General features: G+C 44.2%; 1 protein-coding gene across 6 annotated transcripts in view; it reads right to left on the minus strand.

The window, feature by feature from the left end:
* The window catches only part of COBL (cordon-bleu WH2 repeat protein), a 612,569-nt gene that overhangs the window by 300,433 nt on the left and 284,648 nt on the right, over nt 1-27,488 (minus strand). For all 6 annotated transcript variants that reach the window (XM_056520341.1, XM_056520342.1, XM_056520339.1 and 3 more), the window contains 2 exons: nt 17,414-17,508; nt 505-588 (listed from right to left, as the gene is read on the minus strand). In XM_056520341.1, the coding sequence (XP_056376316.1) occupies nt 505-588; nt 17,414-17,508 (179 nt within the window). The remainder of the gene's footprint in view (nt 1-504; nt 589-17,413; nt 17,509-27,488) is intronic.

The raw sequence follows: 27,488 nt of genomic DNA on the forward strand, positions 1-27,488 counted from the left end.
TGATTTTGAAGTGAAGTCCGTTTAATTATTTCAACTCTGACTCTAGCTCCACCCAAAACTGCCAATGACTCCACAGCCCTGTTAAAGGTTTACTCCACTGACCAGCGTTCGGAACTAAATGTTCTGAACGCTGTTTTCACGCTGCGGGGGTCGGTCACGCCCCTCGAGAGGTCATGGCCATGCCCCCTCAATGTTAGTCTATGGGAGGGGGCGTGGCTGTCGTCATGCCTGCCCTCTCCCATAGACATGCATTGAGGGGGCATGGCTGTGACGTCATGATGGGCATGGCAGACCCCCCGCATCGTGAAAACAGTGTTTAGAACATTTAGTTACGAACGCTGGCCAGTGGAGTACCCTATAATGGGTTGTATTTGTGTACGTAAACCTGTAGGAAAGACATTTGGTCTAGTGTTCCCCTAAATGCACTGCAAATATATCTATGAACTTTGCATGTTTTCCTCATTACTGACAGTTTTAGTTTGGGTGTGTAATTGTCCCACTTACCTCACATCTGTTACCACTTTTTGATGAAGTTCTGAAAACCTCCTCATAATCATCACTATCAACATTTCCTATGCTTCCCTCATTCTGAAAAGAAAACAAACAAACAGAAAACTGATTAGAATGAAAAAGTAATAGCAGGTACAGATAGGCTCTATTTATATTGCCAGTTGTCTCCACTTTATACTATTCCTATCTATTTTACAAATAAATGTGGATAAATTATTATATTTATATTGCCAATCATTTAAGTGGGATATTTCTGATAACAAGTAGGCTAGTCAGTAACTGCCTGGTTTTGGTTATCCTCAGAACAGCATTGTTGCCTATACTATTTAACCCATTAAAAAATAGAGACCTGATGTATATCATTATCTCATTTCAGTCAATGAGGTCCATTAGGATCTGTAATACTTTCATTTGATCATTAAAAACCTATGAACTGTGACCAACCCCAACCCCCCCCCCCCCAAAAAAAAAAAAAAAATTATGAAATAGCTTAGGGTGCTCTGTTTACAGAGTTTCTTGATCCACTTATTAGTGGAAGTTTCTTGATACACCCATCACATTCACCTAATAGTAGAAGTGATGGGCGTGATTATACGGTTATGTTTTATTAGGCATACACACCTCTCAATGTAAAACATCCACACCCCCTGACTGTATAATTGTACTCATCACCTGATATTCACTCTCAGTATTAAAATTAAGTTTACGCTCATCTGACTGATTCCCTGAATTCCCAGGCATTCTTACATATCTCGGGAACAGAAGTAGCAAAAACTGTAAAAAGCCATGTAATCAGGACACCCTTAGTTATTTATAAAAAAAAAAAAAAGCTTTTTAGGTTGGCCACAGGTCCTCTTCAAGAGTTCCCTTTCTGATGGATCCATTTTTAGGGATCAGAATTGAAGATCCCCATGGATCTTATTGAGTGAAATGGGAAACAGTAAACATAATTAGACAACTATTATAGACAACTACCCAGTTCTGCCTGCAATAAAAAACAAAATGCTATTATAAAATCTAAAATTTATGGGTTGGTCAAAGGTTCTATATCACGCAGAGGTGAGCAGGGCCTTAAAGTGTACTTGTCGTTAACAAAAACTTTTAACATAATGTAGATAATACATAATACAATATATGTATATTTGTGATATACATTGGTTAAAAAATATGTATACTTTTGTCCCTGCAGCTATTGCCTGTGTATCTCTGTGAGGAGACCAAATACAGGAAGTGAGGGTGGACAAGCAGGGCTCTGTGCAGTGAGGACAAGCAGGGCTCTGTGCAGTGAGGACAAGCAGGGCTCTGTACACTTAGGACAAGCAGGGCTCTGAGCACTGAGGACAAGCAGGGCTCTGTGCAGTGAGGACAAGCAGGGCTCTGTGCACTGAGGACAAGCAGGGCTCTGTACACTGAGGACAAGCAGGGCTCTGTACACTGAGGAAAAGCAGGGTTCTGTACACTGAGGACAAGCAGGGCTCTGTACACTGAGGACAAGCAGGGCTCTGTACACTGAGGACAAGCAGGGCTCTGTGCAGTGAGGACAAGCAGAGCTCTGTGCACTGAGGACAAGCAGGGCTCTGTGCACTGAGGACAAGCAGGGCTCGGTGCACTGAGGACAAGCAAGGCTCTGTACACTAAGGACAAGCAGGGCTCTGTACACTGAGGACAAGCAGGGCTCTGTACACTCAAGACAAGCAGGGCTCTGTGCACTGAGGACAAGCAGGGCTCTGTACACTGAGGACAAGCAGGGCTCTGTACACTGAGGACAAGCAGGGCTCTGTACACTGAGGACAAGCAGGGCTCTGTACATGGAGGACAAGCAGGGCTCTGTACATTGAGGACAAGCAGGCCTCTGTACACTGAGGACAAACAGGCCTCTGTACACTGAGGACAAGCAAGCCTCTGAGCACTGAGGACAAGCAGGACTCTGTGCACTGATGACAAGCAGGGCTCTGTACACTGAGGACAAGCAGGCCTCTGTGCATTGAGGACAAGCAGGGCTCTGTACACTGAGGACAAGCAGGGTTCTGTACATGGAGGACAAGCAGGGCTCTGTACATTGAGGACAAGCAGGCCTCTGTACACTGAGGACAAGCAGGCCTCTGTACACTGAGTACAAGCAAGCCTCTGAGCACTGAGGACAAGCAGGGCTCTGTCCACTGAGGACAAGCAGGGCTCTGTTCACTGAGGATATACAGGGCTCTGTGCAGTGAGGATCTGTGACATTCTTCCCAGCAAACAAAGGAGGATGATTGACAAACCAGGAACCTGCACAGAGTCCTGCTTGTCCTGCCCTTACTTCCTTGGACTCCTCATAGAAACACACAGGTTATACAGTAGCTGCAGAGACAGCATTTTTTCACCCAAAAATATACACATTTTTAAATCAATGTATATTACAAATATACATATAATAGTATTATCTACATTACATCAAAAGGTACACTTTAAAGTGTGTAGGTGTCAAAAAAAAAATCAGAGACATGTCAAAAGTTTAGATCAGTCGGGGTCTCAAAGCTGAAATCCCCTACCATAAGTAGAATGAGTGAGAAACACGTAGTAGCACGCTTCACTCCCCAGCCTGCAGTCAGGGCCGGCCTTTGGGGTGTGCGAGCTGTGCCCCCCGCCACTACACTATATATTGCTGCCTTTTTCTGCAATAATGGATTACATAGACCCATCAATGCAGCACTACAGGCAGCCCGCAGTCTAGCTGTGAAGAAAAGAGGAGGACGGTGAGGGCAGTGCAGTCACATGGTCCAGAGGCCCCTTCCACTGTCACTGTGCACTGATCGAAGCTTCTGTAATATGCATACCGAGGGGAGGAATAGGAACAGCCTGCACCTCTCCTGCTGTGTGCTCCTGTCAGAGCTGCCGCTGACCACTGGTAGGAAGCTGTAAAATCTAATGATAATGGTGCCGTAAATCTGTCTACACAACAGACTCTAGAACCATCGGACCATGGATGCTTTCCTACAGGCATTTAAAAGCTAGTGTCCTGTGCCTTGGAGACATGAGGCACTAATTGCAAAAATGCCTGCAGGAAAGATTCCTCATCCAGTGTTCCCCAACCATGGTGCCTCCAGCTGTTGCAAAACTACAACTCCCAGCATGCCTAAACAGCCAAAAGCTGTCCAGGCATGCTGGAAGTTTTAGTTTTGCAACAGCTGGAGGCACACTGGTTGGGGAAAACTGCCTTAATCTGATGCTGCTGCAGTAAAGTATATGTCCTGTATATAGGGTCCACGTGAGTCCCAATTTATGACAGTAAATAAAGAGAAATAGGACACCGGCACTTCCACCACTAGTAATCAAGCCGCACTTCACCTGGATTGAATGCCTAACTTCAGCGCACCTCCCCTGATTACGGTTGTGCACGATGCTGTAAAATGTTCATATGTAGACTTATAGAAGAAAAATACAGAAGCCAGCACTCACCATTCATGGGTCACGTTTATTCATAGGATACGGTACCCTGCCCGCTTGATGTACCACCGATCCACCGTATCCTGTGAATAAAAGTGACTACTGACTGGTGAGTGCTGGCTTCTGTATTTTTGTTCTATAAGTCCAATTTATGAAAGTCATGAGGTACTACCACATTGCTTCCACTCCCTTATATGCTCCTCATCTATAGCTGGGTTCCTAATGATTACTAACAGTAAGTGTTCCAGGCGCTAAAATTTTTCATACTTGCTGACCGCCAGTGCGCATGGGGATAGGCGCAGGTGCATGGATGACGGGGAAAATGTAAGGGAGAAGTGATCACAGCAAGTAACATGGAGCTGGTGGAATGAACCCTGGCTTTGGGGATGAGGAAGTAGAGCACCACAAAATTAGTAGCTGCAGCACACAGCAGTCCAGCGGATCACCAAGCGCTCCTCACATCCCGGGCTAAACTCAGGGAGCTGTCGGCAGTGAGCATCACAGAGCCCAGTCCTGCTGCAGCCACGGGTCTGATTAAGGGGGACTGGTGAAGGGGGGAGGGTCTGATTAAGGGGGACTGGTGAAGGGGGGGGAGGGTCTGATTAAGGGGTGAAGGGGGGGGGATGGTCTGATAATAAGTGACAGGGGACTGAGTAATAAGAAGATGGGACTGGTGAATGGGGGGTCTGATTAAGGGGGTCTGCATCTGATTAAGGGGGACATGGGACTGGTGAAGGGGGACATGGGACTGATTAAGGGGGCAGGGGACTGATTAAGGTGGACAGGGGACTGATTAAAGGGACAGGGAACTGATTAAAGGGACAGGGGACTGGTGAAGGGGGGCAGGGGGCTGGTGAAGGGGGCAGGGGACTGGTGAAGGGGGACAGGGAACTGATTAAGGGGAGGCAAGGTTTTCATTGAACAGGTGGCCAAGGGTTTTGGTGATGGGAATGAATATTTGTTACAAAGATGTTTTTCCTCTTTGTGTATGCTTATGGGGTAATGGGGGGGGCGCCACAAGGTTAGCTCGCACAGGGCGCCTGAACACCTAAGGCCGGCCCTGCCTGCAGTAATCTCCATCTTGCTTTACTGGATGACCCGACAGATTAATAATGGGGCCATCCAGAGAAACTAGACGGAGATCGCTGCAAGCTGGAGGGTGAAGCATACTGTGCGCTTCTCCCTGCTCGTTCCACTGATCAGTGATGGTCTCAGCTGAGACTGTGACGGATCAAAACCTTTGAGATGTCTTCATGACAGGTGAAATTTTTTTTTAAGGGCAGGTACAATTTAAAGGGGTTGCCCAATTTGTCTCACGTGTCTGTTAGGCCAATTATTAGCTGCAGTGGTGATGAAAACAAGGCTGATTAGGAGGATGAGATGACACTGCTGGATGCAGCAAGGAAAAAATAGGACATTTTTAAATAACTTGGTCAACCGCTTTAAAGTTTAAAGTCAAGCTTTTATTTTTAAACTGCCCTGGAAAATGAAATATGGCCTCTCTTGGGTACTTGAACACATGAATGTAGGCTACAATATTGTGCCTACTCTAAATTGAGAATAAGCACAATAATGTAGCGTACATCCATGTGTTCTTGCTCTTTTTTAGCTTTTACAATATTCTTAAGAGCATCCTGGCAAACTGAATGCCGAGAATCAGCCATCATACTGAAAAGAAGGTTTTAAGTAATGCAAAAAAACATTTGTTTGCATAGAGTCATATATTACATTGACAAAAACTGCAAAACGCGTAGCTTGTAGTGAAGACAGAAGATATTGGGCCTCATTTACAAAGACTGGAGTGTAGTTTTATTTGTGGGTTTTTGTTTTTGACAGGTATTTTTCAATGGTATTTACTATTATATATTGTATTTGGCAATTTTCCCAACATTTTGCTCGTTTTACACATGCTCTGAGCTGTTGGGTTTTCCAGAGCTGAAATCCACCACATTTTATGTGGAATTATTAATAAATTTGTAGGTTTCTTTTAAAAATGTAGGTTTCTTTGGAGACATGCCCTTTCCCCTGATGGCAACACCTCTTTTTTCAGTAAAGTAGAGAGTTAGTAGTTTGTTTGTTTTTTTTTGTTGGAAATTCTAGTGCACAAAAAAACTCTACAAAACCTATTCGAAAAAGCTTTAGTAAATTAAGCCCATTGTCTGATCGGAACCAAATTTTGCACTAGTTGCCTTTATGGGTGGGCAACCTTTGCCCGTTAGTAGATTTGATCAGAGAAAATAATGGAAAAACAAGCCACTGGATTTACCGTATTTAGATGTGTGCACTTTGTAAATCCAGCAGACCAAAAATGTTTATACTTATTTTACTGCAGAATTTTGGCTTTCATTTTACACTGTGTGGCAAAGCCTAAAGTCAATTCTTACTGACCCTTTTAACACCCTTTTGGCAAGGGCTATTAAAAAAAGAAAAAAAAAGAAAATGCACCTGAAAATAATGTCATGACCACTCTGTGTGCTACTCCCCAATTCAAACAAGCAGGATGTCATCTAAAATACTTTCCACTAACTATATCATTTTTGTGACTTTTGCTCTTTGTTTATGCGTAAAGGAATGCTTTTAATGTGAAAAATAAAGAAAAGACACTCCCTAAAGTTTCTAGAAAGAACAGTTCCAAGACCAGTTGCTTATCTCATTATTGATTAACATACTTGTTACGCCGAGCGTCTCTCTCTCTCTGCAGCGCCCTGGTCAGACCCGCTGACCGGGAGCGCTGCACTGACATTGCCGGCGGGGATGCGATTCGCATAGCGGGACGCGCCCGCTCGCGAATCGCATCCCCATCCAATCGCTTACCCGTCCCGGTCCCCGGCTGTCATGTTCTGGCGCGCACGGCTCCGCTCTCTAGGGCGCGCGCGCGCCAGCTCTCTGACATTTAAAGCGCCAGTGCACCAATGATTGGTGCCTGGCCCAATCAGCCTAATTAGCTTCCACCTGCTCCCTGGCTATATTACCTCACTTCCCCTGCACTTCCTTGCCGGATCTTGTTGCCATTGTGCCAGTGAAAGCGTTTCCTTGTGTGTTCCTAGCCTGTGTTCCAGACCTCCTGCCGTTGCCCCTGACTACGATCCTTGCTGCCTCCCCTGACCTTCTGCTACGTCCGACCTTGCTCTTGTCTACTCCCTTGTACCGCGCTTATCTCAGCAGTCAGAGAGGTTGAGCCGTTGCCGGTGGATACGACCTGGTTGCTACCACCGCTGCAAGACCATCCCGCTTTGCGGCGGGCTCTGGTGAATACCAGTAGCAACTTAGAACCGGTCCACCGACACGGTCCACGCCAATCCCTCTCTGGCACAGAGGATCCCCCTTCAGCCAGCCGAATCGTGACAGTAGATCCGGCCATGGATCCCGCTGAGGTGCCGCTGCCAAGTCTCGCTGACCTACCCACGGTGGTCGCCCAGCAATCGCAGCAAATTGCCCAACAAGGACAGCAGCTGTCGCAGTTGACCGCCACGTTACAGCAACTTCTGCCACTGCTACAGCAGCAACCATCTCCTCCGCCAGCTCCTGCACCTCCTCCGCAGCGTGTCGCCGCTCCTAGCCTTCGCTTGTCCCTGCCGGACAAATTTGATGGGGACTCTAGACTCTGCCGTGGCTTCTTGTCTCAATGTTCCCTACATATGGAGATGTTGTCGGACCAATTTCCCACAGAACGGTCTAAGGTGGCGTTCGTAGTGAGTCTTCTTTCTGGAAAGGCCTTGTCTTGGGCCACACCGCTCTGGGACCGCAATGATCGTGCCACAGCCACAGTCCAGTCCTTCTTCGCTGAAGTCCGTAGTGTCTTCGAGGAACCAGCCCAAGCTTCTTCTGCCGAGACTGCCCTGCTGAACCTGGTCCAGGGTAATTCTTCAGTAGGCGAGTACGCCATCCAAATTCGTACTGTCGCTTCCGAATTATCTTGGAATAACGAGGCTCTCTGCGCGACCTTTAAAAAAGGCCTATCCAGTAACATCAAGGATGTGCTGGCCGCACGAGAGATTCCTGCCAACCTGCAAGAACTTATCCATTTGGCCACCCGCATTGACATGCGTTTTTCTGAGAGACATCAGGAGCTCCGCCAGGAAAAAGACCTTGATCTCTGGGCACCTCTCCCACAGTATCCTTTGCAATCTACCCCTGTGCCTCCCGCCGAGGAGGCTATGCAAGTGGATCGGTCTCGCCTGACCCAGGAAGAGAGGACTCGCCGTAGGGAAAAAAATCTTTGTCTGTACTGCGCTAGTACCGAGCATTTCTTGGTGGATTGCCCTATTCGTCCTCCACGTCTGGGAAACGCAAGCACGCACCCAGCTCACGTGGGTGTGGCATCTCTTGGTACGAAGTCTGCTTCTCCACGTCTCACTGTGCCCATGCGGATTTCTCCTTCTGCCAACTCCTCCCTCTCAGCCGTGGCCTGCTTGGACTCTGGTGTTTCTGGAAATTTTATTCTGGACTCTTTGGTGAATAAGTTCTGCATCCCGGTGACCCGTCTTGTCAAGCCGCTCTACATTTCTTCGGTCAACGGAGTGAAGTTGGACTGTACTGTGCGTTACCGCACAGAACCCCTCTTCATGTGCATTGGACCCCATCACGAAAAGATTGAATTTTTCGTCCTTCCCAACTGCACCTCTGAAGTCCTCCTCGGTCTGCCATGGCTCCAGCATCATTCTCCCACCCTTGACTGGACCACCGGGGAGATCAAGAATTGGGGTTCTGCTTGCCGTAAGAAATGCCTCACCTCTGCTCCCAGTCCCGTCTGTCGGGCCTCAGTGTCTCCTCCTCCCAGAGAGGTTGAGCCGTTGCCGGTGGATACGACCTGGTTGCTACCACCGCTGCAAGACCATCCCGCTTTGCGGCGGGCTCTGGTGAATACCAGTAGCAACTTAGAACCGGTCCACCGACACGGTCCAGGCCAATCCCTCTCTGATACAGAGGATCCACCTCCAGCCAGCCAAATCGTGACAATACTATTTCTTTTCTTGTCACATCTTAAAAGAAGTATCTTTTTTTCTTCATACACAGGTTTTAGGAGTGTTATTGGCATAATACAGCCATAAAATTAAAGTGTGCATCCAACGATGGCCCGGTGGCAGGATATGTTTTTAAAGTTCCCAGGAAGTGCTTAGTTCCAGACCTATCAGAAGTCTCATAGACCATAGCATGAATGGTAAGGTTATGCTTACACAGTGTTTTTTCCGGCAAATTTAATTTGTAAAAATGAGTCTGTAAAATTAAATTCACATTTTTTAACATTAATGTACATGTTGAAAGTCTATAGGAAAGTGGATGTCTGTGCACACAATGGGCCTAATTTACTAAGTTTTTTCCGAGTAGATTTTGTAGGGTTTTCTGTGTCCTGTGTGTCAGAAATCCAAAAAACCCTACTAACTCTCCACTTTACTCAGAAAACCCAGAAGAAGGGGTGATCAGGGAAAATAAGTAAATACCATGGAAAAATACCCGTCACGAAAAAAAAAAAAACACAAAGAAAACTACACTCCCAAATAAGGGCCAATATCCAAAATGGGTTTTATTTACTAAGAATTGAGTGTAGGTTTATTTGTGGGTTTTGATTCCCGACAGGTATTTTCCCAAGGAATTTACTAATGTTTCCCTACATTTTGCACTTTTCCCTACGTTTTGCTTTTTTTTTTTTTTTTTTACAACTGTTCTGATCTGTCGGGTTTTTCCCAGCTCAAATCCACCAGATTGTATGTGGAAACCTTAGTAAATATGGTTTCTATAATTGCGCAAAATTTATCAAGTCTCGTGCACCTTTTTGGTAAGTTTTGAGCAACTGTTCATATAATAAACCAAGCAAACGGGTAAAATCTTTACTTCCTTACACCAACATTGATAAATGTCCTCCATTGACCACTTTATTATGTACACCTTGCTAGTATCATGTTTGACTTTTTTGCCTGTAGAACTGTCTTCATTCTTTGTGGTATACTTTGTTCAAGGCGCTGAAAAACATACTCGGGGGTTTTGGTCCATATGGACATGATGGCACAGAGTTGCTGCATAATCTCCGGTTCTGCCACATCTCAAAAGTGCTCTATTGGATTGAGATCTGGCAACTCTAGAGGCCACTGGAGTACAGTTAACTCATTGTCATGTTCAAGAAACCATGATGGGTACACTGTTGTCATAATGGGATGGACATAGTCAACAATAATACTCAGGTAGGCTGTCTAGTTTAAACAATGCTAAATTGGTACTAAGGGGCTCGGAGTGTGCTAAAATAATATTTCCCACACCATTACACCACCAGCACCAGCCTGTTGATACAAGACAGGATGGATCCATGCTTTAGTATTGTTTACACCAAATTCTGACCTTGCCATCTGAATGTAAACTCATCAGACCAGGCAACTTTCTTCCAGTCTTGCATTGTCCAATTTTGATTAGCCTCTGCCAACTGTAGAGTCAGTTTTCTGTTCTTAGCTGACAGAAGTATCAACTAGTGTGGTCTTCTGCTGCTGTAGCCCATCTGCTTTAAGGTTGGATTTGTTACATAGTTAGTATGGTTAAGAAAATACACTGGGGGAGATTAATCAAAACCTGTGTAGAGGAAGAGTGGAGCAGCTGGCCATAGATTGGCCATAGATGGCCAATCAGATTGCTTCTTTCATTTTTCAGACTCGTATTTAGAAATGAAATAAGCAATCTGCTTCTGCACCACTCTTCCTCTATGCAGGTTTTGATAAATGTCCCCCATTGTCCATTAAGTTCAACCAAGGATGTGAGGGATAGGGGTATGGGTGGATGAAGGGGAGGGGATATGATTCTATATATCTACATATTTATTAATGTTATTTTGCTCTAAGAATGTATCTAAACCTCCTTCATGCTAGTGACCATTGGGGTAGAATAATATTCCTGTAAGGGTAGGGTTACACATAATGGATCCGCCAGTGACCCTATTCAAAGTTTGCCTCCAGCTGTTAAAAAGCCCTGGTTAGATAGGGTTACTCATCAGGTTTCCAGGCATAACTTTTTATTTTCAATAGTCCTCTCCATCAGCAAGTGCTATGGGGGTAATTTGGGCCCATGTCCTCTTTATTTCTGCCCCGTGGTCTGCTTGCAACAGCTAATCCCATCTGACTGATAACGAGAACATGGGCTGGACTTAGGCTACGTTCACACGGCCGTTGTCCCCCGTTCATATTTTCTCCATTATTGCCTCCTAAACGGACCATTCTAATAAGGAATTCAAACTGATGCAAAGGGATGCCATTTAGTGACATCCATTTGCATCAGTTTTTCATCCGTTAGTATCAGCTGTCTGCAGACTCCTGCAGCCGGGACTACTACTACTCCCATCATGGAACAGACTCCTTTCCATGATGGGAGTAGTAGTACAATAGCTGCGGGAGTCTGCAGGTGGCTGGGGAGGCTACCTTAACCCCTTAAGGACCGGGGGTTTTTCCGTTTTTGCATTTTCGTTTTTTGCTCCTTGCCTTTAAAAAATCATAACTCTTTCAATTTTGCACCTAAAAATCCATATGATGGCTTATTTTTTGCGCCACCAATTCTACTTTGTAATGACGTCAGTCATTTTGCCCAAAAATCTACGGTGAAACGGGAAAAAAAATCATTGTGCGACAAAATTGAAAAAAAAACGCTGTTTTGTAACTTTTGGGGGCTTCCGTTTCTACGTAGTACATTTTTCGGTAAAAATGACACCTTATCTTTATTCTGTAGGTCCATACGATTAAAATGATACCCTACTTATATAGGTTCGATTTTGTCGGACTTCTGGAAAAAATCATAACTACATGCAGGAAAATTAATACGTTTAAAATTGTCATCTTCTGACCCCTATAACTTTTTTATTTTTCCGTGTATGGGGCGGTATGAGGGCTCATTTTTTGCGCCGTGATCTGAGGTTTTTAACGGTACCATTTTTGCATTGATAGGACTTATTGATCGCTTTTTATTCATTTTTAAATGATATAAAAAGTGACCAAAAATGCACTATTTTGGACTTTGGAATTTTTTTGCGCGCACGCCATTGACCGAGCGGTTTAATTAATTATATATTTTTATAATTCGGACATTTCCGCACGCGGTGATACCATATATGTTTATTTTTATTTTTATTTACACTGTGTTTTTTTTTTATTGGAAAAGGGGGGTGATTCAAACTTTTAATAGGGGAGGAGTTAAATGATCTTTATTCACTTTTTTTTTTCACTTTTTTTTTGCAGTGTTATAGGTGCCATAGAAACCAGTGATCAACGATTCTGCCGCATGACTGCTCATGCCTGGATCTCAGGCACTGAGCAGTCATTCGGCGATCGGACAGAGAGGAGGCAGGAAGGGGCCCTCCCGCTGTCCTGTCAGCTGTTCGGGATGCCGCGATTAGCCGCGGCTATCCCGAACCGCCCGACTGAGCTAGCCGGGAACTTTCACTTTCACTTTTAGCCGCGCGGCTCAGCTCTGAGCGCGCGGCTAAAGGGTTAATAGCGCGCGGCCCTGCGATCGGCGCTGCACGCTATTAGAGGCGGGTCCCGGCTTCACTATGACTGTGTAACCCCGCGTTATATCAGAAGAGCAGGACCAAGGACGTACCGGTACGTCCTTGGTCCTTAAGGGGTTAATGTTTGTACTACTTCCCCCATCATGGAACAGAGTCTGTTTTATGTTGGGGGTAGTAGTACGGGGGATAAGGGATTGATCGCACCAGGTCTCACTTCTGAGACCCAATGTGATTACAGTTATAAATAGTGTTGCTCGCGAATATTCGCAATTCGAATATTATTCGCGAATATCGCATATTCGCAAATTCGCGAATTTCGCGAATATAGCGCTATATATTCGTAATTACGAATATTCGCGGTTGCAGTACGGTTTTTAAACCGGAGACAAAATCGTGGTCAACCACAGTTTTGACTCCGGTTTAAAAACCGTACTGCAACCGCATACGTTTTTTTAACATGGACGTCAATGGGAAACGCACATGTATACTGTTCCATACGGGAAAAACGTATACGTTTTTACTTTGCACATGCGCATTTGAATACTAAAGTCCCCACCCAAGACCCCTCCCATTAAAAATGGAGAAAAATTTCAAAAACGTATGGGTTTTTTTTCTGTAAAAACTGACGGAACTGTATGCACTTTTAAAAACAGTATACTGTTTAAAAACCCATACGGTTTACTTTTTCCCATACTGTTCCATCCGTTTTTTCCCCATACGGTTTTTGATAGAAACCGTATGCGGGAACCGTAGTTGAAAAACGTAGTGTGAACCCAGCCTAAAGAAGGCTGTAATACTACTGTGTCAGACTGGCGTGCGAAACTTCGCATATGCGAAAATTAGCATATGCTAATTTTCGCATATGCGAATTTCCACGTGCTAATTTTCGCATGCACGTATTTTCGCATACGCGAAAATAAAACGAGGCTATAACGAATATGCGAATATTCGCGAATATATGACGAATATTCGTCCATATATTCGCGAATATTCGCGAATTCGAATATGGCCTATGCCGCTCAACACTAGTTATAAAGCAGGGGAGCGGGCGGCATGCTCCGTTCCCCTGCAATGTATATACTACTGTGTAAACTTTCATTTTCAAATCCCACGCCGGGAGCCCTAAATGGCCGGCACCATGGAGCCATTCAGGGCTCTCAGCTGGGAAACTACTACTTTGTCCTCCAAATTTATGTCCCCATGCATGTTTATAATAATTAATTGGCCCCAGCGTGTTTATAATAATTAATTGGCCCCAGTGTGTTTGTAATAATTCCTTGGCCCCAGTGTGCTTATTCCCCCCTCCCGCTGTCTGCTCCTCATCTTCTTGGAGCTGGGCCGCAGTGGGACATGTCAGGAACTGGCGGCAGTGAATGAATAAATAAAGTCGACATGTCCCGAATGTAGGCTTCATTCATTCACCACCACCCGACATGTCCCTGCTGCTGCTGCCCTGCTCCTAGCAAAATCAGCGCACCACCGGGACATGTCTATACTCTGTCGGGTATGGAGATGATCAGCAGAGAATAGACATGTCACAGCAGTGCGCTGATTGTGCTAGGAGCAGGGCAGTAATGGGGACATGTTGGGCGGCGGCGTTGAATTAATGAATGAAGCCTACATGCGGGACATGTCGGCTTCATTCATTCACCACCGCTGGTTCCCGACATGTCCCGCTGCTGCCCTGCTCCAAGAAGATGAGGTGCAGGCAGCGGGAGGGGGAATAAGCCCACTGGGGCCAATGAATGATTAAAAACACACGGTGGCCAATTAATTATTATAAATAAACTGGGGCCAATGAATTATTATAAACACACTGGGGCCAATGAATTATTATAAACATGCATGGGGCATAAATTTGGGGGTCACAGTAGTAGTTTAAAAACCCCGCCGGAAGCCCTAAATGGCCATTCAGGGCTCCCAGCGGGGATTTAAAACTTAAAGTATACACAGAAGTATATACATCGCAGGGGGGCGGAGCATGCCGCCTGCTTTCCTGCTTTATAACTGCTGATCGCATTGGGTCTCAGAAGTGAGACCCGATGCGATTAATCCCTTATCCCCTGTACTACAACCCCCAACATGGAATAGACTCTGTTCCATGATGGGGGTAGTAGTACAAACACTAATGCAGCCTCCCCAGCTGCAAGGATTCTCCCGCAGCTGGGGGAACTACTACTCCCATCATGGAAACAAGACTGTTCCATGATGGGAGTAGTAGTAGTTCCTCAGCACTGCAGGAGTCTGCTGATGTCACCTCTTCTGAGCATGCTCAGAAGTAATAACAGTTCAGAAACGGATATTATAAAACGGTGGCAAACAGATGACATTAAAGGTTCTTCCGTTTGCCATAGAGTTCAATGTTAAATTTATAATATCCGTTTCTATTCCATTATTTTTGATGGGAGAAAAAATTGTGCATGCAATGGTCTTTTCTCCCGTAAAAAAAAAAAAAAAAACGGAACAGGAAGCAAACGGGTGCAAACGGGTGATAAAGGATTGTAAAAAAAATCATATTGACATCAATGGATTATTTTACAGCCACTTGCAACCCGTTTAAAAATTATCAAACGGATTGCAGAACGGGCATTTATTAACGGAGGCAGACAGCCGTGTGAACGAGCCCTAACATGGGTTCTTGCTGTGCAAGGAAACACACCCCTAGGCACTTGATGGAAAGAACAAAATTTAAAAAGTTCTGAAGGGCTCTAGGTCTTCCCCAGGCAATTATAGACCAGTAAGTTTAACGTGCATTGTGGGTAAATTGTTTGAAGGACTTATAAGGGATTGCATACAGGAATACATAGGGGATAATTGTATTATAAGTGATAGCCAGCATGGGTTTACTAAGGATAGAAGTTGTCAAACCAATCTAATTTGCTTTTATGAAGAGGTGAGTAGAAGCCTTGGCAGAGGAATGGCTGTGGATATAGTGTTTCTGGATTTTGCTAAAGCATTTGATACTGTCCCTCATAGACATCTGACAGGTAAGTTAAGGTCCTTGGGCTTGGAAACTTTAGTTTGTAACTGGATTGAACACTGGCTCATGGATCGTACCCAGAGAGTGGTGGTCAATGATTCGTACTCTGATTGGTCCCCGGTTATTAGTGGTGTACCCCAAGGTTCTGTTCTGGGCATGCTGTTGTTTAATTTATTTATCAATGATATAGAGGATGGTATTAACAGCTCTGTTTCTATCTTTGCAGATGACACTAAGCTTTGTAGCACGGTACAGTCTATAGAGGAGGTGTATAGGTTACAAGATGACTTGGATAGACTAAGTGTCTGGGCATCCACTTGGCAAATGAAGTTCAATGTGGATAAATGTAAAGTTATGCATCTGGGTACTAATAACCTGCATGCATCGTATGTCTTAGGGGGGATAAAACTTGGAGAGTCACTGGTAGAGAAGGATCTGGGTGTACTTGTAGATCACAGACTACATAATAGCATGCAATGTCAGGCTGCTGCTTCCAAAGCCAGCAGGATATTGTCATGTATAAAAAGAGGCATGGACTCAAGGGACAGGGACATAATACTCCCCCTTTATAAAGCATTGGTACGGCCTCACCTGGAATATGCTGTTCAGTTTTGGTCGCCTGTCCATAAAAGGGACACTGCGGAGCTGGAAAGGGTGCAGAGACGCGCGACTAAACTAAAATTGGGCATGGAACATTTTAGTTATGAGGAGCGATTAAAGGAGTTACAATTGTTTAGTCTTGAGAAGAGACGTTTAAGGGGGGATATGATAAATGTATATAAGTATATAAATGGCCCATACAAAAAATATTGAGAAAAACTGTTCCAGGTTAAACCCCCCCAAAGGACAAGGGGGTACTCTCTCCGTCTGGAGAAGAAAAGGTTTAGTCTAAAGGGGCGACACGCCTTCTTTACCATAAGAACTGTGAATTTATGGAACAGTCTACCTCAGGAACTGGTCACAGCAGGAACAATTAATAGCTTTAAAACAGGGTTAGATACATTCCTGGAACAAAATAACATTAATGCTTATGCAGAATTATAAAACTACATCCCTTCCCCTTATCCTCTTACACCCCTTCCCTTCAATTCCCTGGTTGAACTTGATGGAAGTATGTCTTTTTTCAACCATATTAACTATGTAACTATGTACCTATGCCATAGATTTTTTTTTTACACCCGTTCGCAGTTAAAAGGTTATTGTGGTCAGGGTTAAAAACAAAATATAATCTGTCAAACAGTCAACAAAATGAAGCTTGCTCAGGCAAGCTGATTATGGAAAGTATAGTAGTGTGGGTATATATGCCTCACCATTAGGGGTACACCAGTGTAGTGCTGGTATATACACAGCTAAAAAAAAGAAAATTAAAGCTTAAAGGGGTATTCCGGGCAAAAACATCTTATCCCCTATTGAAAGGATAGGAGATAAGATGTCTGATCGCGGGGGGCCCGCCGCTGGGACCCCCCGCGATCTTCCTGCAGCAGCCCGCATTCTATGCGTAGCTGCGTCTGAAGTTTCGGAAACCGCCGGGCTTCCGAGACGGGGACGTGACGTCACGCTACGCTCCCTCCATTAATTTCTATGGGAGGGGGCGTAACGGCCGCAACGCCCCCTCCCATAGACATGAATGGAGGGGGCGTGGCGTGACGTGAGTGAGGTTTCAAAAACTTCAGACACAGCTACGCATAGAATGCGGGCTGCTGCAGGGAGATCGCGGGGGGTCCCAGCGGCGGACCCCCGCGATCAGACATCTTATCCCCTATCCTTTCGATAGGGGATGTTTTTGCCTGGAATACCCCTTTAACAACCAGGTAGTAGACAGCACTAGCATTACAACGTTACTTATGTTAGGGGGGAAAAAAATCAATGAGAGACAGTATTAGCAAGCCAATGTACCCCCACTTTCCCTGCCTAGACCAGACAGTGCATGACAGCAGAGATTTAATATCATGTCTAAGGGTGGCTTTAGTTAGCAGCAAATCAGGTTGAAGAAAACACTCAAATCTCAAACAATTTACCTTGTGTCCTTTCTTATAGCTTCGGAAAAAACCCAAAATTCCTTTTTTCTCCTTTTCTGCTGTGTCACTGTTTGAGGAAAGGTTCCGATTCTTTTCTGCAAAGATCAATATAGTTAGAACTGAGGCAGAACAATAGATTAAGAAAGATTAAGTAATGTTACACATGTATGTCGCATTTCATTTCATTTCATTCTTCATTTCATTAAGATACAAGGTTATCAGACAACTAGAATATATTATTTCAGCATACATGTAACTTCTTACTGTCTTCCCCACTGCCTACCTATGTTTGTACCTTAAACCTTTGTCACAGCGCGACGAAAATAAAAGAGATCTCATTGGAAACTCATACTTGTACTTTTACAAGGTGGACTTTGCAAGAAAGATTAGCTACAGTTGGTGGTTAATCTAAGTGCAAGGTCCCTGTGCAATATTATAAAAGAGCTTATTTTAGAGCTGTGTTTATTTTCACAGTTACTTTATATGGTCAAAACGACAGCCAACAATTTCACAAACTGAACACATACTCATGTCGGTCAGTCATAAATCACAATGACAGAACTGATTGCAGAATGGAAACCATGGAATTAAAGGGACACACTGGCCCTCATTTACTAAAAGTGTAATGTAGTTTCCATTGTGGGTTTTTGTTTTCGACAGGTATTTTTCCATGAGTGTATTTTAGGTGTAATCACACAAAAGGGTAACACACTGCATAAGTTTCATTTTAGACAGTTTCGATGAGCAAAACATTGCAGGTTTCTGGGACATTGATTAAACTTGGAAATGAACCAATGATCAAATGCTCCATCAAAATCAATGGATGTAATGATACTTTAGACTTTTTGGGTGTCTGTGGGTAGGTATGGTGTTTCATATTTCCCTATTGACACCCAGTTAACATCAGTGTTTCCCCCCTCCCCCCCCCCCATAAATATGCATTATTTCCCTTCATTTTAAAGAAAAACCAGCGTCTGTTAGTCTACCTTTAGAAGGCTGTAATGTGGCCACATTTGTTGGTCTATATTACAGTCACAAGAAGGAGATTTATCAAGCTCCGTAGTGTTTTTTTTTTTTTTTTGCTTGCAAAAGTTGCATTTGTGTGTGCACTTGCGACTTTTCTCTATCTTTTCTCTATCTTTTCATTTTTGCTTACCCGAATGCACTTTTTCCATCTTGCCTCACGTAGTTTTTTTTTTACTTTGCAGTGTTCAAAGATTTATCAATAGCGACAGTTGCTAAATATGAAAAAAAAAAAGTTGCAACTCCGTTTCTACGTTGCATTGGTATTCCAGCTCCTGAGCTGCCTTACAGAAACTTCATACAACCGCAAAAAATTCTACTGTGAATTTACACTGCATAGTTTAAAGGGGCAGTCCAGTGGTGAAAAACGTATCCCCTATCCTAAGGATAGGGGATAAGTTTGAGATCGCGGGGGGTCCGACCGCTGGGGCCCCCTGTGATCTCTCTGTACGGGGGCCAGGCTCTCCAGGCAGAAAGCAGGTGTCGACCACCGCACGAAGAGGCGGCCGACACGCCCCCTCAGCACTTCGCTATGGCAGAGTCGGAGATTGCCGAAGGCAGGGCTCCGGCTCTGCCATAGAGTTGTATTGAGGGGGCGTGTCGGCCGCCGCTTCGTGCGGGGGTCGACACGCCCCCTTCCCGCGGGCTGTCGGGGCCCCGTACAGGAGATCGTGGGGGGCCCCAGCGGTCGGACCCTCCGCGATCTGCAACTTATCCCCTAAAAGTTGTTCACCACTGGATATCTCCTTTAATGCTATGCCTTGTCCTTATGTGTATTTTAATGTTTTGCTTTGTATTTTTAGACTATTTTCACACAGCCGTTGTCTTCGTCAACCGCCTACAGGCTCCCGCAGCTAAGACTACTACTACTCCCCTCATGGAACAGACTTGTTTCCATGATGGGAGTAGTAGTTCCCGGCTGCGGGAGTCTGCAGGCGGCTGGGGAGGCTACATTATTAATAAGACTACATTATAATGCCCTCCCCGCAGCGCTATATATATATATATATATATATATATATATATATATTGCCCCCCCCGCAGCGTTATATATCTTGTCCCCCTATACCTATAGCCCCCGCAGTGCAATGTGTCATAATGATTCTATTAGCAGGGGCTCAGACCGTCCGGGTAAGTGCAGCGCAATGCAGCACCCGCCGGCCTGATCCCCTGCTAAGAGAATCATTATGACACATAGCGCTTCTGAAGCTATATGTATTTAGAAGCACTGCAGAGGGGCCACATATAGCAAAATATGTTTGGCCCCGACAGCACTTCTATATACATATAGCCCCCTCAGCGCTATGTGTCACAATGATTCTATTAGCAGGGGATCGGGCCGGCTTATACTACATTGCGCTTCCCTTCGCCCCTGATCTGATCGCCTGCTAATAGAATCATTATGACACATAGCGTTGCGGGGGCTATAGGTATTTAGCCCTGCCCTGCAGGGACAAGAGGTATAGCGCTGTGGGGGGAAGAAAATGTATAGCGCTGTGGGGGGCAGTATATCTATAGCACTGTGGGGGGCCAGTAATTCTATAGTAATGCAGCGGGCAGTATATATATATAGTTCTACGGGGGGCATTATATCTATAGCGCTGCGGGGGCAGTAAATCTATAGCAGTGCGGTAGGCAGTAAAGCGGTGCCATCATGCTACGTCCAGCCCTGGACGTAGGGAAATCTTTCGTGCTTTAAAACATGTATATTTTGAGGGTTTTTGCAGATTATGCTTACGTGCGACGTATTTATGAAGGACGTGCAACTATTTGATAAATAGCTTGCACGTAGGCAAAAGCCATAGGTTAGCAAGGAATTAGAAATCTCTTCAATACCCTTCAATACCCCGTGTGCTCTACTCAGTGCTGTACTCAGGTATCTCCTGCCACTCAATGTAGCGAGGAGAGCCAGGGCTCCATTTTGATGATTACTGGTGGATCCCAGCGGTCAGAACCCCTGCGATCAGATGCTTCTTTCCTATCCTGTGGATATATTTTTTTGCTAGAGATATACACATTAAGTAACAGTAACACTTAGGAAATGGACCGCTATTCTGAAATCCAAAACATTTACAGACTCCGTGACTCACCAGAAACATCACAGGGTCCTTATTTGCTTATTTGCAATAGATGTATAGATAATAGCTGGCAGGATGGTATAGACTAGTTCTAGTCACAATGACCATACAACAGTAAAAGGAAAAGTGCTTCTATTACAGTGCCAGGCTATGTACCCCCATAACAGTGGATGCCAATTTACCACCCACAGTGCCATTATAATACTGCAAACTACATATAAATAAACAAGTTCACTCCTGTGCTGTTCATCCTGGCAGTACCAAAAAGTACCACTACAACGTATACTACGGTTTAAGGTCCAGTCACAAAACCGGATACGGGCAGGAATGAGCTGACTGGAGTCACTATTTGACTCTGGTCGGCTCATTAAAGTGAATGGATTTAAGCGACGGTCCGGCTAGGGTACGGGAGCGCCCGGTTTTCCCCTCCTCTAGCCGGATCCAGCAGCCGTAGGCTGCAATCGTAGTGTGAATGCAGCCTAAAGTAACTTTCTATTTAGCCCAACAGAAGCTATTCCCATCACTTATAACTTTTTATAGAACAGAAAATAAGTGATGTCATATGCAAAGGTAAAGTGTATCATCAAGTGACTCCCCCATTGAATACTCCAGTTCCCTATAAATGATTAAAGCTGGAATAAGCATTGCAAACTGTGTAGCCCTTAAAGTGTACCTGTCTTTTCAAAGGATTTTTTTTTTAACTGCGTGGTTTTGTTATCATAACTGTTTCTCTCTATTTTAGGGGCCAGGACCAGAGTTTAGAAGTTTGCTAGCAGTACACATACATGGACTTCCTCTCTTAGTTGACTAGCCAAACACAGCACAGCATACCACTCAGTCCTTAACCCGTTAAGGACTCAGCCCATTTTGGCCTTAAGGACTAGTATGAGGGCTTGTTTTCTGCGCAACCAGTTGTCCTTTGTAATGACATAACTCATTATATCATAAAATGTATGGCGCAACCAAAAAACACTATTTTTGTGGGGAAATTAAAAAGAAAAACGCAATTTTGGTAATTTTGGAAGGTTTCATTTTCACGCCGTACAATTTACAGTAAAAATGACGTGTGTTCTCTATTCTAAGGGTCAATACGATTAAAATGATACCCATTATTACATACTTTTCTATTATTGTTGTGCTTGAAAAAAATCACAAACTTTTAAACCAAATTAGTACGTTTATAATCCCTTTATTTTGATGACCTCTAACTTTTTTATTTTTCCGTATAAGCGGCGATATGAGGGCTAATTTTTTGCGCCATGATCTGTACTTTTTTTTTATACCACATTTGCATATAAAAAACTTTTAATACATTTTTTATAATTTTTTTTTATAAAATGTATTAAAAAAGTAGCAAATTTGGACTATTACATTTATTTTTTATGCTTTTTGGGGGTAAAATAGGAAAAAACGGACGTTTTACTTTTTTTCTGGGGGAGGGGATTTTTCACTTTTTTTTAACTTTAACTTTAACATTTTTTTAAATTTTTTTTTACACTTGAATAGTCCCCATAGGGGACTATTCATAGCAATACCATGATTGCTAATACTGATCTGTTCTATGTATAGGACATAGAACAGATCAGTGTTATCGGTCATCTTCTGCTCTGGTCTGCTCGATCTCAGACCAGAGAAGAAGACGCCAGGAGCCGGAAGGAGGAAGGTGAGGGGACCTCCGTGCGGCGTTCTGAATGATCGGATCCCCGCAGCAGCGCTGGGGCGATCCGATCATTCATTGAAATCGCGCACTGCCGCAGATGCCGGGATCTGTATTGATCCCGGCACCTGAGGGGTTAATGGCGGACGCCAGTCGGGATCAGCCGCGCATGACACGGGCATCGCTCCGATGCCCGCGGTTATGCACAGGACGTAAATGTACGACCTGGTGCGTTAAGTACCACCGCACCATGTACATTTACGTCCTGCGTCCTTAAGGGGTTAAAGGGGTACTCCGCTGAAAACCTTTTTTTTTTAATCAACCTGTGCCAGAAAGTTAAACAGATTTGTAAATTACTTCTATTTAAAAATCTTAATCCTTCCACTACTTATCAGCTGCTATTAGCTCCACATGAAGTCCTTTTCTTTTTGGATTTTCTTTCTGTCTGACCACAGTGCTCTCTGCTGACACCTCTGTCCATTTCAGGAACTGTCCAGAGTAGGATAGGTTTGCTATGGAGATTTTCTCCTGCTCTGGACAGTTCCTAAAATGGACAGAAGTGTCAGCAGAGAGCACTGTGGTCAGACAGAAAGGAAATCCAAAAAGAAAAGAACTTCCTGTGGAGCAAATAGCAGCTGATAAGTACTGGAAGGATTCATATTTTTAACCCCTTCCCGCAGAATGACTTATATAAACGTCATGATGTGCAGGTAGTTCGCGCATCATGGCGTTTATATAAGTCATTCAGTTTACCCGGTGATCCGTGGCATAGCACGGGTTAATTGGCAGAAGTCCCGGGGGACAACTTCTGCAAGCCCTTCCAGGACCATCTGTGGATGGTCCTGGTCAGCGATCACTGTGATTGGTCCCTGTGGACCAATCACCGTGATCGCTGACTGAGGGGGTTAAAGTTCAGATCCCCTGCTCTGCCTGCCCCTAAAAGTCGAGCAGAGCGGGGGAAGAGGATCCCGGGAGCTGAGGGGGGCCCGCGGCACATACCTGGGGGGGGGGGGGGGGCGTGGCAGTGGGGACCGGTGGCAGGAACACGTGGAGGCGGCAGCGGTGGCAGGAACACGTGGAGGCGGCAGCAGTAACATGTGGAGGCGGCAGCAGTAACATGTGGAGGCGGCAGCAGGCAATTGGAAGCAGCAGTGAATATCACCGTAAAGTGATCTTTACTGCTGCTTCTAGGAGTTTCAAAACTACAACTCCCAGCATGCCCAGACAGCCTTTGGAGGCCTTTTGCAATATCTGGAGGGCTGCAGTTTAGAGACTACTGTGCAGTGGTCTCCAATCTGTGCTCTTCCAGATGTTGCACAACTTCAACTCTCAGCATGCCCAGACAGACCATGCATGCTGGGAGTTGTAGTTTTGAAACAGCTGGAGGTTGGGAAACACTGAGTTAGGAAGCAATGTTTCCCAACCAGTGTGTCTCCAGTTGCAAAACTACAATTCCCAGCATGCCCAGACAGCCGAAGGGCATGCTGGGAGTTGTAGCTTTGCAATAACTGGAGGAGAAGAGTTTGGAGACTGCTAATTAGTGGTGTCAAAACTGTAGCCCTCCAGATGTTGCAAAACTTCAACTCCAAGCATGCCCAGACTGCCCAGGCATGCTGGGAGTTGTAGTTCAGCAACATCTGTAGAGCCAGATGTTACAGAACTACAACTCCCAGCATGCCTGGACTGCCTGGATATTCTGAGAGTTGTAGTTTTGCCACATCTGGAAGAGCACAGATTGAAGACCACTGCACAGTGGTCCTTAAACTGCAGCCCTTCAGATGTTGCAAAACTACAACTCCCAGCATGCATGGACAGCCAAAGGGCATGCTGGGAGTTGTAGTTTTGCAACAGCTCGAGGTTTGCCCCCCCCAGGGTACATTCACACGGGCGGGTTTACAGCGAGTTTCACGCTGCAAGTTTGAGATGAAATTTTCCGCTGCAGATCAAACTCCCAGGGGGAAACTCACTGTGAACCCCCGCCTGTGTGAATGTACCCTAAAAACACTACACTTATCCTAAATAAAGAATAAAACACTACATATAAACATACCCCTACACAGCCCCCCCCCCCCCTCCCCAATAAAAATGAAAAACATCAGGTACGGCACTGTTTTCATAATGGAGCCTCCAGCTGTTGCAAAAAAACAACTCCCAGTATTGCCGGACAGCCAATAACTGTCCAGGCATGCTGGTAGTTTTGCAACAGCTGGAGGCACCCTATTTGGGAATCACTGAGGTAGAATACCCCTATGTTTATGTCCACCCCTAAGCAAATCCCTAATTTTGGCCTCAAATACGCACGGCGCTCTCTCACTTCGGAGCTCTGTCGTATTTCAAGGCAACAGTTTAGGACCACATATGGGGTATTTCTGTACTCGGGAGAAATTGCCTAACAAATTTTGGGGGGCTTTTTCTACTTTTACCCCTTATGAAAATGTAAAGTTGGGGTCTACTCCAGCATATTATTGTAAAAAAAAAAATAATAATTTTTACAGTAACTTGCTGGTGTTGCCCCATACTTTTTATTTTCACAAAAGGTAAAAAGACGCCCCCCAAAAAAAACAACAAGGCTCAGGAATGATAGTCCCATGTACATTTGAGGTGATTTGCACAGGGGTGGCTAATTGTTACAGCGGTTCTGACATAAACGCAAAAAAAAAACACCCACATGTGACCCCATTTTGGAAACTAAACCCCTTAAGGAACGTAACAAGGGGTATAGTGAGCCTTAACTACCCACAGGTGTTTGAAGAATTTTCGTTGAAAATGAAAAATTTTATTTTTTCACTAAAATGCTGGTGTTATTCCAAATGTTTCATTTTCACAAGGGGTAATAGGAAAAAAGCCCCCCAAAATTTGTAACCCCATTTCTTCTGAGTATATAAATACCCCATATGTGGATGTAAAGTGCTCTGCGGGTGAACTACAGGGCTCAGAAGAGAAGGAGCACCATTGGGCTTTTGGGGAAAGAATTTGGCTGGAATTGAAGGCCATGTGCATTTACAACGCCCCCATGGTGCCAGAACGGTGGAACCCCCCCCCCCAATGTGACCCCATTTTGGAAACTACACCCCTCATGTAATGTAATAAGGGGTACAGTGAGCATTTACACCCCACAGGTGTCTGATTTTTGGAACAGTGGTCCATGAAAATGAAAAATGTAATTTTTCATTTGCACACCCCACTCTTCCAAAAGTCTGTTAAACACCAGTGGGGTATAAATGCTCACTGCACCCCTTATTAAATTCTGTGAGGGGTGTAGTTGCCAAAATGGGGTGACATATGGGGGAGTCCACTGTTCTGGCACCATGGGGGGCTTTGTAAACGCACATGGACGCCGACTTCCATTTTCAACAAATTCCATCTTCAAAAGCCCAATGGCGCTCTTCTCTTCTGAGCATTGTAGTACGCCCGCAGAGAACTTAACGTCCACACATGGGGTATTTCCATACTCAGAAGAAATGGGGTTAGAAATTTGGGGGGGTATTTTCTCCTATAACCTCTTGAAAAATAGTAACTTTGTATGTTTAAATTAATGAAAAGTCGTCAAACACCTGTGGGGTGTTATGGCTCACTGTATGCCTTGGTACGTGCCTTGAGGGGTGTAGTTTCCAAAATAGTATGCCATGTGTTTTTTTTTTTTTTTTTTTTGCTGTTTTGGCACCAGAGGGGCTTCCTAAATGTGACATGCCCCCCAAAAACCATTTCAGCAAAATTTGCTTTCATAAAGCCAAATGTGGCTCCTTCTCTTCTGAGCATTGTAGTGCGCCAGAAGAGCACTTGACATCCACATATGGGGTATTTCCATACTCATAAGAAACGGGGTTACAAATATAGTGGGGCATTTTCTCCTAAATTGGTGGGAAAAACTGCAATTTAGTGAAACAAATTTTTTTTTTCATTTACACATCCGAATTTACAGAAAAGTTGTCAAACACCTGTGGGGTGTTAAGGCTAACTGTACCCCTTCTTACGTGCCTTGAGGGGTGTAGATTAAAAAATAGTATGCCATGTGTTTTTTTTTCTGCTGTTCTGGCATCATTGGGACTTCCTAAATGTGACATGCCCCACTAAAACCATTCCACTTCTGAGCCCTCTAGTGCACCCACAGAGTACTTTACATCCACATATGAGGTATTTCCTTTACTCAAGATAAATTGGGTTACACATTTTGGGGGGCATTTTCTCCTTTTACCCCTTGTACAAATTAAAAAACTGGGTCTATAAGAACATGTTAGTGTAAAAAATTGATATTTAGAATTTTCTCCTTCAATATGCTGCCATTCCTGTGAAACACCTAAAGGGTTAACAAACATTCTGAATATCATTTTGAATACTTTGATGGATGCAGTTCTTTCTAATATTGGTATTTATAATAATAAGACCCCTCAAATCCACTTCAAAACTGAACTGGTCCCTGAAAAATTCCGATTTAAAAAATGTTATGAAAAATTGGAAAATTGCTGCTATACTTTGAAGCCCTCTGATGTCTTCCAAAAGTAAAACATGTGAACTTTATGATGCAGACATAAAACAATTTAGATGATTGAAATATTACTAAAGTTACAGGTTAGAAATTACACAGAACTGTGGACATACAGCAGCAGTTGGTATATTGGTATTTATGCATGGGACAACTGCTCTAGTCTTTATTTGAGTGATCAGAGAGGAAAGGGAAACCTTTTGTGGATCCTCTTCTGCAGGCCCCACTTGTCATGGGTCTGTTACCAGATTGCAAAAAACATGTCAATACATATGCAAACATGTCAATACATACAAATAAACACTTTGCTAAACTCAAGAAAGTGGGTAAATGATAAACATGGACATGTACAAAATATAGTTACCGTAAATGATTTGTCACTGATCACAAAGTGCACATCTTAGATACAGAGTGCAGAGCTACTCCCTGCTTTCCTTTACACCTCAATGTGCTAAAAATAAATAAAATAAAAATCTATGCAAGCATAGAAAAATCTAAAAATACATATGAAATTTTACTGGGCCATAAAACAATTTTAACAGGAAGGGCTTCAACTCTTATCTGGAACAGATTAACCCCGCACAACAGTTAGTGTTTGTCAATGTATTTGTATTGTCTAACTCAGTGGTCTTCAAATTGTGGCCCTCCAGCTGTAGCAAAACTACAATTCCCAGCATGCTGGGAGTTGTAGTTTTGCAACAGCTGGAGGGCCAAAGTTTGAAGACCGCTGGTCTAACTACTAACCTCTGTTGTGGTTACTGATTGTAATTTGCACTAGCTAGTGACAGTCCTGTTTCTGGGCCCTGACTGCTGAACAAGAGAGATGCAAAAAAT

This window comes from Hyla sarda, chromosome 5 (genome assembly GCF_029499605.1).
Source record: "Hyla sarda isolate aHylSar1 chromosome 5, aHylSar1.hap1, whole genome shotgun sequence".
NCBI lineage: Eukaryota > Metazoa > Chordata > Amphibia > Anura > Hylidae > Hyla > Hyla sarda.